This window comes from Sorex fumeus, unplaced genomic scaffold (assembly GCF_029834395.1).
Source record: "Sorex fumeus unplaced genomic scaffold, SorFum_2.1 ptg000098l, whole genome shotgun sequence".
Lineage (NCBI taxonomy): Eukaryota > Metazoa > Chordata > Mammalia > Eulipotyphla > Soricidae > Sorex > Sorex fumeus.
The window spans coordinates 29,806,555-29,822,761 of record NW_026606155.1 but is presented as its reverse complement, the minus strand read 5'-3'; the positions used below and the strand labels follow the sequence as shown (position 1 = coordinate 29,822,761).

Below are 16,207 nucleotides of genomic sequence, written 5' to 3'. Positions count from 1 at the left end.
TTATTCCAATACCATGCTGTTTTAATTATTACCACTTTATTGTGCAGTTTGAATTTGGGGAAGGTGATGCTTTCCATCTTCTTTTTCCTAAGAATTGCTTTAGCTATTCATGAGGGCTTATTATTCCATTTGAATTGAACAGATACTTTCTCAGAAAAGAAATACAAATGGGCAAAAGGCATATAAAAAATGCTCTGCATCTTTTTTTTTAAATCATCAGGGATATGCAGATCAAAACAGCAATAAGATAATCTCACACCACAGAGACTGGCACACATCAAAAGAACAAGAACAACCAATGCTGGTACTGATTTGGGGATAAAGAAACTCTCATTCATTGTTGGTGGGAATGCTGTCTGGTTCAACCTTTTTAGAAAACAATATGAGGTATTCCTCAAAAATTTAGAAAATGAGATTTCATACGACCCAGCAATACCACTTCTGGGGATATATTCTAAGGACCCAAAAACATACTTCAGAAAAGCCATCTGCACTTCTATGTTTATTACAGCACTGTTCATAATAGCCAGAATCTGGAAACAACTTGAGTGCCCAAGAACAGACGACTGGATAAAGAAACCATGGTATATCTACATAATGGAATACTATACAGCCACTGGGACAAATGAAATCATAAAATTTGCTTATAAATGGATGGACATAGAGCATTGGTGCTAAGCAGAATGAGTCAGAGGGAGAGGAACAGACTGATTTCACTCATTTGTGAGAGATGGCGGGAGGGGGGGAAGCATAGTATGAGACCAATACCCAAGGGCCAGGAGGTCTGGTCCATCCACCGTTGGAAACTCGCCCACAGTGTGAGGGGTACGGCAGTAAAGAAAGAGATGAGACCACTATGATAATGATAATAATAACTTGAAATTATCATTATGGACAAGAACTAAGTGCTGAAAGGAGATAAAGTGACATATATGATCACCTTTCAATACCTGTGTTGCAAACCATAACGCCCAAAATGAAGGGGGGAGAGATAGGAGACTTTCTGCCATAGAAGCAGACTAGGGAATAGGGGGTGGGTGGGAGGGAAACAGGGGACATTCATGGTGGGAAATGTACTGTGGAGAAGGGACAGTTATTAGAACATTGTATGACTGAAACTAAATCATAACAACTTTATAACTGTACATATCACAGTGATTCGATCCACTGTCACTTTCCCCCATTTTTCATCAGTTTGCTCGAGCAGGCCCAGTAACATTGTGAGATTTGTTACTGTGTTTGGCGTATTGAATACATCATGGGTAACTTGCCAGGCTTTGCCGTGTGGGCAAGATATCTCGGTAGCTTTTTGTGCTCTCCGAGAGGGGCAGAAGAATGGAACTCAGGTCAGCTGTATCAGCCGCGTGCAAGGCAAACGCCCTACCCACTGTGTTATCGCTCCTGCGTTGGTGGTATAGTGGCAATTCAATCCAAAAAAAAAAAAAGTGAGTTAGGTACTTAGAATCAATCCCATTTTATAGATGAGTACGGTACTGTTTTTCAAATGAAGAAACTAAGTTGAAATTGAATATAACCTTCCAGGATTGCATAGCCAGTAAGAGATAATGAGTTTGACATTTATTTTTATGGCTGTAAAGCCTGTATTATTAATCACTATGAATTACAGTTACATGGACAGGCATTTGCATTACTCCATTTTGTTTAATGCTTTTCCCTCCTCCAGCCTCAAATTAAGGTCATGAGTTCCAGCAGTTGACACAGTCTTTGGGCTATCATGACAACTAGCAGCTATGGCCATTCAAAGCAACCTTTAGGAAGGGAATGAAAACCTTATTCCCTTCTGAACCTATTTGAGGGGAAAAGTGAACTTATGTAAGTAGTAAAAAAAATAAATGTTTAACATTCTTAAGAGACATGAACTCAGACCCAGAAAGCTGATCAAAACCCCCTCCTTCTCCAACTGAAATTTAAGATCCGGACAGTTAAGTCTTGAAGGAAATTGTTTTTTCCTACTGGCAACCTCTTTCACACTTCTTTGTTTTGCTAAACTGTACTGTTGCTAAACTAATTGAAGAAAAAATCATTCAGGATGAAACCCCAAGGATACTTACCCTAGTTTTTACCCTTGAAACATTTATAGCAGAACCTATGATAAATATTAAATTCCTTAAGCCTTTTCTATTGAATATACTGAAAGCTAGTAATTGAGATTCGCCAGTTTGGGGATAGTGCCTCTGTCTTATGTTACATGAGCTAATGATAGGCTATTTTAACTGATGCCACCGTAAATTAACTAGCTAGGGAAAGGTCTTCTCTAAAAAATACTCATTTGTCTGCATCTATTAAGGTAGTCCCCTTTTATCTAAGTTCCTTGCAGAGGACTTAAAGTGTACTAATACAACTTCTCAGTCGTATTTGCTCTTAATGAAAGGAATGGTCTTATAAAAAGATTATTGGATCTGGAGCAATAGTGCAGTAGCTTAGAGTACCTGCCTTGCAAGTGTAAGATCATGAGTGGTGTCTCACATGTGCTAAGTGAGTTCCTAGCCGCTCTGCTGTTTTGAGTTTGGCCCAGCTCTACTGTTTGCTTTTTAAGTACAAGTGATTTCTGACCACACCATACTCATGCAGGTGTGTGAACACCACGAAAAGGGGTGCAACCCCCAGAAAGCCCTATAATTTATAAGAAGTGCAAGTACCATAGTCAGGAAGTGTGATCTCTGGCAATCACCTGCAGCAAATTCCACATAACTTGTGTATATCAACTAAAACTGCACGTACAAATCCCCCAGTTTAACAGATTGCACACTTCAGAGAACACTACAGCGAGTATGAACACACAGCTAAAAATGTGTGAGCACCACAGCCAAGTGTGTATGCAAACTCCAGTCATCGCAACAACAACAAAGTAAAGGGGAAGGGGAATAAAAATTTTAAATAAAATAAAACAAGATTATCCAAGAGGAAATGACCTCAAAAATTAGTTCCTGAAAAAATAATGACCAAATCAATTGAGGTTGAACTGAGTAGCCATTTAAGGGTAAAGCTCAGGTAAAAAACCCAAGCTGAGAACTCAGCTTGGGGAGCTACATACATTTTTTACATGTAGCTGATGATCTTTGAGCGCAGAGACAGGAGTAAGCCCTGAGCCCTGCTAGGTAAGACCCAGCCCACCAAAAAATTAGTTTGCACTAATTGATTACAAATGAACAGTTATAATTTTTATATGACTGGTAACATTTATCTTGTTCTAAGATTGCTAGAATGCGTTTTACAACACTGAAGTCTTAATAAAATGAAAAGATATTCTTGATCAAAGGATTTAGTTGTGTGTTTTGAAAATGTAGATTTAAGGTAGCAGACTATGGTATATATAATGGAGTAAATACTAAGAGTCTTATCCTGACTTTTTTATATATCACAATTGCCTTTGAAAAATTCACATACCCTCTCAGTGTGTTTGTAATATGTGGAAGTTAAATATGATTCTCAAGCTTCAAAATTTAGCATCCATTACTAGAGATGGTTTTAGTTAGATAGCATATGACATAATTTCAGACATTTTCCTGATAACAATACATAGAATTGCATGGTTAAGAGGCATTCTTTTTTTTTTCAATTTTCCTGATTATGTCAAAGACAGTCTCCATTTGGCATCATGGTACCTATAAAATTTCTTTAACTCTAGAAAATTATTTGGGGTATTGAGACAGAAGTTTGGGTGCAAGTACTGTGAGTCCTCTTCCTCAAGAGTTTCTACAGAAAGAATTTTAAAAAGCCAGTGTTTTTTAAATTTTATTTTATTTTGTTTCCTCTACATTTGGGAGGAAAGCAGTATTTCATAAAATTGATACGTGTGGGAGAGTGAACTAAACATGTGATGTTTTCTCATGGCTATGGCCCATTCTCAGAATGCATGTTCCTCCTCCTTTACCACATAGTAGGACTGATGGGCAAACTCAATTTAGGATTGGGTGGGAACTATTAGGAAACCCATGAAACTATAAATCCAAAACACAAGACCAGGTTTTTCAATTACATTCTGGTGATCAAGATGATATTTTGATTGACAGTGTATTCTTTACCTGTTCCTAATTTGAATTCAAATTTATGGAGCGATAGCACAGCGGTATGGCGTTTGCCTTGCACGCAGCCAACATGGCCGACCTGAGTTCGATTCCTCCGCCCCTCTCGGAGAGCCTGGCAAGCTACCGAGAGTATCTGGCCCACACGGCAGAGCCTGGCAAGCTCCCCGTGACGTATTCGATATGCCAAACACAGTAACAACAAAGTCTCCAATGGAGACGTTACTGGGCCCACTCGAGCAAATCGATAATCAACGGGAGGGCCTTAAAAGAAATACCATCATCAGCCCCTGAAAACCTGTTTCTTTTAAAAAAAGATAGAAATAAAATTTGATATTTATAAGCATTGGATATCTATATAAATCCTTTTGTTTTTGTTTGGGGGCCATGCTTAGCTCTGCTCATGGACTTCAGCTACTAGCTTGGTGCTTGGGGGCTGTACTGTCCTGGGATTGAACTCAGTCAGGGCTCCTGTTTGAAAAGTAATCACTTCAACCATCTCTTGGTCCCTAGAATTTAGTAACAACTCTGGTTTAGATTAAGTTATTTGAGCCATAATACAGTGAGTAGAGCACTTGTCTTGACAGTTTTTTTGCATTTATATATAATATATATCACTGGGCTGGAGCAATAGCATAGCGGGTAGGGCTTTGGCCTTGCAAGCGGCTGACCTGGGTTCAATTCCTCCATCCTTCTCTGAGAGACTGGCAAGCCACCAAGAGTATCCCGCCCGCACAGCAGAGCTTGGCAAGCACCCTGTGGTGTACTTTATATGCCAAAAACAGTAACAAGTCTCACAATGGAGACATTACTGGTGCCCACTCGAGCAAATCGATGAACTAATGGGAGAACAGTGCTACAGTGCTTACTAGGATGGAATATTGATTACTTTTTAATAGTTTATTGTGATATTTTATTTTCTTTCATTGAGAGCAGTGGTTCTAGGAGAGGCTTTTCACTTTTTATTTTTTAATTGTTGGGGGTTTGGGGCCACACTCAGTGGTGCTCGAAGCTACTTCTAAATCTGTGTTCAGGGGTTGCATCTGGCAGTGCTTGGGAAACCACAGTGCTGGGATTGAATCAGGGTTGTAAGCAAGCAAGACAAGTGCTTTAATCCTTTGTACTCTCTCTCTCTCCCTCCCCTCTCCGTTCTTTCCCTCCCCCCCCAATCTTGGAGACCAAGTATCATGTCATCATGTATAATCTGAGTAGTCCAGCGTTTGTTGCATAGAAGGTATTCAGTAAACATTTAAACAAGAGAATGAATGAACAAAAAAATCAATAAAAATAAACTTATTTCTCTGTCTTGAAAGTATAGGCATAGTTTTTCTTCTTTCTGATAGCTGACATAGGACTATAAAAAAGTTATAGCTTAAGGAAGTTGAGGCTTTAAGGTAATAAAAGGGTGATACTTTCATGTTAGTAAAGTTATGAACTAGTTTCACTGGATATTCAGAAAAATACTGTAAATGGGACTGGAGAAATAGTATAGTGGGTATTGCATGCATCTGGGTTTGAAGCCCAGTTACCCCATATAGTCCTTTGAGCATCTCCAGGAAGAATTCCTGATTACAGAGCTAGCAGTAAGACCTGAACACAGCAAGATATGGATTGCACTGTGGCAATGTCCTCCCGTTGTTCATCAATTTGCTCGAGCAGGTCCAGTAAAGTCTCCATTGTGAGACTTGTTATTACTGTCTTTGGCATGTTGAATATGCTTGCCGTGTGGGCTAGATAATCTCAGTAGCTCTCCGAGAGGGGTGGAGGAATTGAACCTGGCTTGGCCGGACCGGCTGCGCACAAGGCCTTCTGCTCTGCTATCGCTCCAGCCCAAGGTATGGATTAAAAACATATACATGCGTGTGCGTGCATGTGTGTATGTGTGCATGTGTGTGTGTGTAAGAAGAAATCACAAAAGGAAGGTAGCTTTAATTTTGTTTATGGTCATATTTGAGAGACTAGGGTCTTTTGCTAGGATCAAACCTAGGGTTTTACACATACAAGGCAGGTACTCAACCATCAGAAATACCACATCTCTAAACTACAGTCTTTTTCTCTTTCTTTTTCTTCAATGAAATATAAATTGCCTCTCTTCTATTTTCTCCTAATAAACCATTTATCTTCTTTCCACATAAAGTGCCCTGATGTGCCTTGTCTTGCCTTGCCTTGCCTTGCCTTACCTACGGGGTTCTTTTCGAGCTTAATTCAGCATACCATTCACACACATAGCTTTGGGTTTGGTTGGTTTGAAAAACCCAGGGTCCAACATGTGCAAGGTAAGTGCACCACCACTGAGCAATATTGCTAGCCCTTCCCACATATATTTTTTATTGCAGTTTATCTTTTTTTTTTTTTTTTGGCCACACCAGTGGTGCTCAGAGCTTATTCCTGGCTCCGCCTGCACTCAGGGATTACTCCTGGAAATGATATGGAATGCCAGGAAAGGAACCTGGATATAGCAGTGCTGCAGAGCCACGCACCCTACTGGCTGTACTTTCACTTCATTTCAGTTTATCATTTTTTAACACTTTCCAACTGTTTTCCTGCCCCCCTCCCTTTCTTATTATTTTCTGTTGTTCTGATGAGTGAGGATGACACACTTCAGTTGCAGTGCTCACACACACCCTTGGTTTCAATATGCCTTAGATCTCATGCTTAGTTATGACACCAGGGATCAAAAGGAACTGTGCTGCCAGGATCACATTTGGCATGTGGGTGGTTTCAGACATCTAACTCAGGGCCTCATGTCTGTAGGACAGGAGCCCAGCTCCCAAATGTTTCTTAATGGCATCCTTGAACTGTAATATTATAATTTTTTTTTTGCTGTTGACTCATGAAGTGTCATATTTTAAAAGATTTTTTTTCTAATAATCTTGAAATGAATTTTAATAGCAAAGAGATAATATTAGCCAGGCCATTCTTTGATCTATGTATTATACATCATTGGCTTTATTTAAACTTAGGACCCTTCATCTTCAAACTTTGCTACCTAAAGAGCCATTTCATCCACTGCCCTGCTTTAGTCACAGTTTTTAAATTTTAGTTATGAAAAAACTGATTTCCTAACAACCATACAGTTTTTTAAGTGATTGTATTCCCAGATCTTATAACTTATTCTAAAATATTTTGCATATGCAAAAAAATTGAATTTGAGGACCATATTTTATTGTAAATATATTTTAAACTTATTCTAGATTTATTCCCTATAAGTAGCCTTTTAAATTTAGTAGTCCAGGGATTAACTTTCTCTAATTCATTAAATGTAAGGACAGCATTTTAACTATCTGTATGTTCAGGTTAATATTTTCTGTTATTGAAAATTTAATTCAGTACATTTTATATTGGCAAAATTTCTCAGGCATCTTTTTGTTATCTAGTTATAACTATGTGGTTCTTAATTCAGAAAATAAACTATATCAGGCTGTTACATTTTGTTCTCTTTTTATTGCAATATAAAATTAACAATGATAAAATATATAGAGAACTTAGATTATGGAACTAGAATTTAGGTTATGAAATGAATAACCTATAACAACTGGTATCAATTCTCTGCCTTAACTTTAAAGTAATATACAGGAAAACAACACAGATTCTGTTATTGTCATATATAGAATGTGTTAGTTGGCTAAGGAAAAAGGACATTAGTGTTATCAGTTCTTTTCTTCAAAAGATATGTTTTGTTTAAGTATTCTCAACTTATTATGTTCTATAATGAAAGTAATGCCATATGCTATAATGACAAGCTAGAAGTTATGAAAATACTATCTTCTAATCAACAATTACAAAACAGCAGTACTTTGCAAGCTGGTTATTTGTACCAGAAATATTCTCTATGTAGATACTTTTTATGCTAGATATCATCCTTATGTAGGATCTGAGGCAACACATTATGAAAGAAAAGATATGTAGGCAACACATTATGAAAGAAAAGATAATGTCTTGGACTTGAAGTAGACCAACCTAAGTTTAAAAACTCGCCTTCATTACTTTTATAATCATACCTTGGCAAAATTACCTTTTGAAAGTAATTTTTAAGTTGTATATGTATAATTACTATGTTGTATGATAATATGTAATTATTAAATTATAAAAAGCTAAAATTTCGGGGCTGGAGCGATAGCACAGTGGGTAGGGCATTTGCTTTGCACGCAGCCGACCTGGGTTTGATTCCCAGCATCCCATATGGTCCCCTGAGCACCGCCAGGAGTAATTCCTGAGTGCAGAGCCAGGAGTAACCCTGGTGCATTGCCAGATGTGACCCAAAAATCAAAAACAAACAAAAAAATTTCTTATTTTTATTTATTTCCTCTCCATTTGGGAGGAAAGCAGTATTTTATAAAACTGGTAAGTCTGGGAGAATGAATATCTTCTCTATAATTTAAATGTATATATTTTTATAAATATATATGTATGTTTTTGTTTGGGACCATAATGGATATCAGGGATCAAATCCAGATCAGCCGTGTGAAAAGCAAACACTAGCTCTCCAGCCCTGTTTCCTGTATTTTTTATGTACTAGAAAGACACACACATTCACTTTTCATGGATAAACACCAAGAGTTAGTTATTGTTAAATGATAGTTGTTTTAGGAATATAATGTGGTGATGATGGAATATTTTGATATCCTCTTAGGTGAAGTAAAGGACAAAAATGTTCAGGTGGTCGAACTCCCCATTGTAGACAGTCTTCATCCTCGTCCTCCATATTTACCTCTGGCTGTACCAGAAGACCTTGCAGATCGACTTGTGAGAGTCCATGGTGACCCTGCAGTGTGGTGGGTGTCCCAGTTTGTCAAATACTTGATCCGCCCACAACCCTGGCTGGAAAAGGAGATAGAAGAAGCCACCAAGAAACTTGGCTTCAAACATCCAGTTATTGGGTAAGAATATGATTTATTCATCATTAAGTGATATGTAGTAGCAGAACTATATCCCTTTATAATAAGTTATAAACTTTGTAGTACATAGCTTAGTTTTCAAAGCTCTACCAAAAAATATAGCTACCAGAGTTCACCATCAGCCTCAGAGAGACCAGTCATCCCTTATTTACTTTCAGTAACTGAGTCATCATTCTTTTTCACCCTTATTTATTAAATTATTCATTCAACTGAATAAAAATTCATATTTCTAAAATTATCATTCTCCTCTAGGAAACAAAAAGAAAAACTTAATAGTATTTTTTAAAGAAAGAATTTTTTTTTTATGTGAGAGGAGAAGAAAACATGCTTAAAAAAGAATGTTGGTTTCTCCTGAAAGAGAAGAGAAACCCATGAAGTAAAAGAAAGGAATTACCCTAAATTGGGAAGTAGGTGATTCTGGAATGAGATTTACTCGTTTTGAATAAACACAAACACTGTCCTCCCATTCTTCATCGATTTGCTCGAGCAGGCCCAGTAATGTCTCTATTTTTTGAGACTTGTTGTTACTATGTTTGGCATATTGAATACTTCACAGATAGCTTGCCTGGCTCTCCGAGAGGGTGGAGGAGTCGAACCCAGCTTGGCCAGGCTGGCTACGCACAAGGCAAACGCCCTACTGCTGTGCTATTGCTCCAGCCATTCGTTTTGAATATAACACATTATTCTAGTTACCCTAACAGACCATTAGATGAGATTGTCACATTTGTAACTTTTCTGTTGTACCTTATGAATAGACTTCAGTAATGATCACTGAACATTACATTTTTCATATTCTATTTTGTGTTTATGAAAACTATTTTTACAACAAGGCTATGAATTGTAATATAATGTTAAAATTGTTATTATAAACTCTCTTTTGACTACTTGGAAGATACTATGTGCTGTGTATTTAGTCTCAGATTTATGTTAAGAGAGATATATTAAGAAATCCCAGGAGCCAGAGAAATCCATGCAGGGATCTTCTCTCACAAGCATATATTCCTGTACACATGCATAAAAAGTTATGGGAAGAATTGTTTTTCTCAGTCTGATGCCAGATTTCACATATAGGAAAGGTTTTCTTTCTAATAGAAGGAATACTAGATTATAAATGACCGGGGTAAATTCTTGGCTTTTCTCTAATTCTAGACAAAGTTACATAATAAGGCTTTAATTTTTCTATCTGTAAAATAGGGAAGGTAATTTTATGCCCTAAAAGATAATAATGTAATAGTATAATAATAAAAACTTGTTTTTTATTTTAGTGGAAAATCTACAGTGCAAAATATTAATACCTTTCAGTATAACTGATACTTAAGTAATTCCTGAAAATAGACCCTGAATATGGCATTCTGAGTTTATACTGTTTGTAATAAAGCTACCTATTTATTAATATTAATATTGATTTAATCAATTATTTACAGAACATTTATTGAATACCTGCTTCTATGGGAACAGAACTCATTTTATAAAATTGCTTTTTCGAAGACTTAATAGCATAATGATTATAGAAAAAGTATACTCTAAAGTCAATGTCTGTTTTCAATTCCTATTCTATTTTGATTTCTAGTATTTAGTTCTAGTTATTACTATATAGTATATGTAGGTATAAAAGGGCCATAAAGACAGTAAGATGCTTTGTTTGCCTGCAGCCTACTTAGATTCCATCCCATCCCCCCCCTCATGATACCCCAAGTACTGCTGTGAGTGATCCTTGAGCCAATCAGAAGCCTTGACTATCACCAGATGTGGACCAAAAACTTTAAGAAGTAAATAAATATTTAAGAATTTAAACTGTTATAAGAACTGAAATTTAGTATGTTATTTTTTATTTTTGTTTTGGATTTTGGGGGTCTCATCTGTTGGTGCTGGGTGTTCTACACCCCTGGTGGGGCTTTGGAGACCATAATGGTGCCAAGGATCAATTTCAGGTCAGCAGTGTGCAAAGCAAGTACCTGACCCACTGTACTAGCTCTCCAGCCCTGTTTCCTATATTTGTGTGCTGGAAAGATACCCGTGTTCATTTTTCATAAACTGTATATTAGAGAACTGGCCCAGTATAGAAATTTGAAGTACCACAGATTGCATTTTTAATCATTTTTATTGAGGTACCAGAATTTAGAATGCTTTTACTCACCCTTTTCATATCTACCTCTTTTCCACACCCATCACCAGAGAACCCACTTCCTTTCACCAGTGTATCCGTGTATCCTCCCAAACCCCTCACCTCTGCCCATGTAAGCTCAGTTCTATTGACAAAATCTTTGGTTCTGATCACTTTGACCATTGCCCTTATTATTTTTGTTTGTTTGCTTTTTGGTTTTGAACCATATCTGATAGTACTAAGGACTCACTTCTGGCTCTGCACTCAGGCATCACTCCTGGCAGGCCTAGAGGGACCCTATGGGGTGCCAGGGTTCAAACCCAGGTCAGACAAGTGCAAGATAAGTGTCCTACCCACTGTCATATCTCTAAAACCCACTATATTTCTTTTTTATTACATACAGGAAAGATCTCTTTTATTTATTTGTATAGAGACGTGATATCAATACATACATAGATGAATATAGATAATCTAAATTCCAGAAAATTGCAAATCAGTGATAACTTGATTCTGTGCTAATGCATTATGAAATTTACATGAAATGGGAAAATCCTACAAATATAAAATTTAGTAAGAGTGAAGAGAATTAAGAAAATTTTAAGGAGAAAATCTGCATAGGTATTTTTTATCTTAATTTAAGAAAGGGATATATTAGAAACTATAGATATTGAGTGTCTATTAATAAGTAAAAGATTATAATAAAAATCTGTTTTTATTGTAATAAAATTAAGTAAAATATAATAAAAATTTGTTTTGATTATAATAAAAAATAAAATATATAAGGAAAATGCCTGGAAAAATTTAAACATTTACCATAAAAAAACATTAATTCATTATTGAAAGTATATAAAATGCCTTAGTGATCTAGGCGTAATTATACCTTCCTTAATCTAGTAGAGGGCAACCATAAGCACCCTGATTAAGTACTATTTTCAATGTCAAGTTCTGGGAAATTTGTCCTGTCTTTTAAGGAAGCTTTTTTAATGCTTTTGGCAACACTGAATTCAAGGCTATCAATCCCCTAAATTGTTGCCTGTCCAGGAACCTCTGTATCATTCCTTCAGATCTGAATGATAATCTTGTTGGATAGAGTATTCTTAATGAGGTGTTCATTTCGGTATCTTTTAATGCCATATACCTCCGTTCTCTCCGGCTCATAGAGTCTCATTTGATAGGTCTGGTGTGAGTATTATGGGCTGTCCTTTGTACTTTTTTTTTTTTTATCTTTCTGCTTTCAATGTTCTGTCCCTACATTTGGAATATGTAGTTTTGAGTACAGTGGATCAACTAGTTTTCTTCGTTGAGTCTATGTTTTGCTGGGACCCTTCAGGACTTTAGGATCTTAGTCCTCAATTCCAGGGAAATCTTGTTGATTTGTTCTTTATTGGTTTTCATCAAATGCTTCTGATCCTGTTTTCTTCCTATGGTCCTCCATCCTACTTATTGACTCCAAATCTTATGTTGTGGCTCCATTTTCACCTGTAGCCTCCTTGGAGTATCTTGAGGGCTCCCTTGAAGCCATAGGGCCCTGATTGAGAAATACTGTGTTATATGATAATGAGAAATGTAAAGTAAAGTAAAGTAAAGGCCCTCCCGTTGATCGTCGATTTGCTCGAGCGGGCCCAGTAACGTCTCCATTGGAGACTTTGTTGTTACTGTGTCTGGCATATCGAATACTCTCGGTAGCTTGCCGGGCTCTCCGAGAGGGGCGGAGGAATCGAACTCGGGTCGGCCATGTTGGCCGCTTGTAAGGCGAACACCCTACCCGCTGTGCTATCACTCCAGAAATGTAGCTAAAGATATTTTAGTAATTTAACTGCTATAATATGTTTGTTTTTCTCTCTCTTTCAGACAGTGAAGTTATTACTAAAACTTTCCTGATCCAATAAAAGCATATTTCTTCTTCCCTAACTTCTCATCAAATGTTCTTCTTTTCTACCATTTGACTGTAGAAGTTCTCTTGCTTTGTCGTTTCTATGCTGTGCCGTCGTTTCTTTGAGCTATTAAGCATTCTCATCATGGTGTTACTAAAGTCATTCTGAGTTAGTTTTGACTGGACTTTCTTTTTTATATTGTTTTTCACTCATTGTGGTTGGTGGACTTCTATGCATCTTCCCTATTGTTTTTGCTATGTTCCTGCTGGACTGAGAATGAATCTTTGCAGTTAGCTCCATAAGAGACTCTGGGAGATTAGAATGGGAGTTTCTCCTTTCCTTCTCTGCCTGTCTTCACCCAGTGAAAATGAAGTTTAACTGTGAGCAGTGTGAAATTTAATGAATACTAGATGTGGCCTCTGGGCCTGTTAGTATGGTGGAGGTTGGGCATGGAAGCTGCTGGACGTAGCTGAAAGGGAGGGGAAACTGCCTCTAGTTCCAAAAAGGGTGCCTGTAGATGTCAGCTGGAAGATTTATCTCACCTAGAATGGTCAGGGAGCAAGCAGAGGACCAGGACATGTAGTGCTGGGTCCATTAATATGGTGGAGGTTCCATGACATTGAAGCTAAAAGCATCTTTAAGGATGAAACACCATTGACCAAGCAAATGGAAACAAATATAAACAAGTGGAACTACATTAAACTAAGAAGCTTCTGTACCTCAAAAGAAACAGTGACCAAAATACAGAGAGTGCCCACGGAATGGAAAAGACTATTTACCCAATACCCATCTGATAAGGGGTTAATATCCAGGATATATAAGGTACTAGTAGAATTGTGCAAGAAAAAATCTCCAACGCCATCAAACATTGGGGAGAAGAAATGAATAAAGTCTTCCTCCAAAAAGGAATACAGATGGACAAAAGGCACATGAAAAAAATGCTCTTCATCACTAATCATCAGGGAGATGCAAATCAAAACAGCAATGAGATATCATCTCACACCACAGAGACTGGCACACATCAGAAAGAATAGGAACAAGCAGTGTTGGTGCAGATGTGGGGAGAAAGGAACTCTTATTGTTTCTGGGAATGCCAACTGTTCCAGCCTTCTAGAAAGCAATATGGGCATTCCTCAAGAAACTAGAAATTGGGTTTCCATATGACGCAGCAATACCATTTCTGGGATTATATTCCAGGGGTGGAAAAAAACACAGTAAAAGTGACATCTGCACCTGTACGTTCATTGTACCACTGTTCACAGTAGCCAGAATCTGAAAACAACCCAAGTGCCTGAAAACAGACGACTGGTTAAAGAAACTTCAGTACATCTATACAATGGAATACTATGCAGCTGTTAGGAAAGATGAAGTCATGAAGTTTGCTTATGAGTGGAATGTCATGGAGAGTATCATGCTAAGTGAAATGAGTCAGAAAGAGAGGAACAGACATAGAATTACTGTGCTCGTTTGTGGAATATAAAATATAATATGAGACTAACATGCAAGGGCAGTAGAGACAGGGCCAGGAAGATTGTTCCATGGTTGGAAGCCTGCCTTATGAGCTGGGGGAGAAGGCAGCTGGGATAGAGAAGGTATCACTAAGCCAATGATGGTTGGTGGATCACTCGGGATGAGAGATATGTGCTGAAAGTAGATAAAGGACCAAACATGATGGCCTCTCATTATTTGTATTGCAAATCATAATGCCCATAAGTAGAGAGAGTAAGAGGGAAACTGTCTGCCACAGAGACAGGGGGGAGGTTGGGATGAGGGGGATAGGGATACTGGGGACATTGGTGGTAGAAAATGTACACTGGTGGAGGGATGGGTGTTCGATCATTGTATGACTGAAACTCAAACATGAAAGCTTTGTAAGTGTAGCTTATGGTGCTTCAATTAAAAAAATCCCTTTCCACATGCTCCTCCTCCACTTACTAATTCACTGTTCATAGGTGAATAAAAGGAACAAAGGGGGATTTTTTTCCCTTTAGTTAAACAGTACATGCTTATAAGCCCTTAGATGTATGGGCATGTCCTAGGTCAAATTTTAAGACCAGCTTTTCCTATGAACCTGGATTAAAGAGCTTATTTCTTTGGTGCTACTCTGACATCTTCATTCCCATTCTTTCCTTTGCTTTCCAAACAATAGTCAAAAGTGAATGAATGCTATTCTGTCCTAGGAGTAGATACCCAAATGTGGAATTGCTGGGTTGTATGTTGGCTCAATTTTAAGTTTACTGAGAACCCTCCCTAATGTTTTACACAGAGGTTGAACCAGTTGACATTCCCACCAGCAGTGAATGAGAGTTAATTTTTCACCACATTCCTGTCAATATAGATTGTTCTCAGTATTTCTGTTATCTGCCGTTCTCACTGGTGTGAGATGTGGATTTCTCTAATAAGTGATGGTGAGCAGATAAGCTAAGATTTGGAATCAACCTAGATTTCCAATGATAAGTCAGTGAATTATGTAGATGTGGTATACAATGGAATGCTATGCAGAGATAAGGAATGATCAAATCATGCAATTTGTTGTAACATGGATGGAACTGGAAGATAACATGTTAAATGAAATAAGCCAGAAAAAAAAAGGAAAATAACAGGATATCACTTATATGTGTTTTTCAGAGTAACTGGATGAGAAAACACAATGGTTTAAGTGACAATACTGAGATTACCCTTGACCCCAGAGTAGAGGGAGGAGAATGAAAGAAAAAAAAAGAAATAGAATGAAGGAGGAGGGAGAAGAGATAAATGAGAAGTACAGGGGCAAGGGATTCAGGTATATCTGTAGTGGTAAGGAATGAGAGAGCTAAACATCCAAACCACAGAGTCAACACTGAAATAATAAGAACCAAATTCTAATAAGCAAACGTAAAAGATGCTTGTCAAAATGGCAGGCTGGCACACGCTAGGGGAAAAGGCAGCTCAGATAGAGAATGGAGCACCAAATAAAGGGTGTTGGGAGGTTCCTCTCAGGATGGGAAATGCGTGATGAGAGTAGACTATAGACCAAACAAGATTGCCACTCAATGTCTCTTTTGCAAACCACAGCACTCCAAAGGAGAGAGATAACAAAAGGGAATGCCCTGCCACAGAGGTAGGGTGGGATGGGGGATTGGGGGGGTGGGAGAGATACTGGGACTACTGGTGGTGGAGAATGGGCACTGGTGGAGGGATGGGTATTCAATCATTGTATAACTGAAACCCAAGCACAAAAATTTGTAAGTCTGCAAGTGTACCTCATGATGTTTCACTAATAAAAATTTAAGAAAAAGAAAAAAA

At 37.7% G+C, this 16,207-nt stretch overlaps 1 protein-coding gene across 3 annotated transcripts in view; it reads left to right on the top strand.

Moving 5' to 3' along the window:
• FUT8 (fucosyltransferase 8) overlaps positions 1–16,207 on the top strand; it is a 311,640-nt gene that overhangs the window by 263,863 nt on the left and 31,570 nt on the right. For all 3 annotated transcript variants that reach the window (XM_056133859.1, XM_056133858.1, XM_056133857.1), the window contains one exon: positions 8,680–8,926. In XM_056133859.1, coding sequence (XP_055989834.1) covers positions 8,680–8,926 — 247 coding nt within the window. The remainder of the gene's footprint in view (positions 1–8,679; positions 8,927–16,207) is intronic.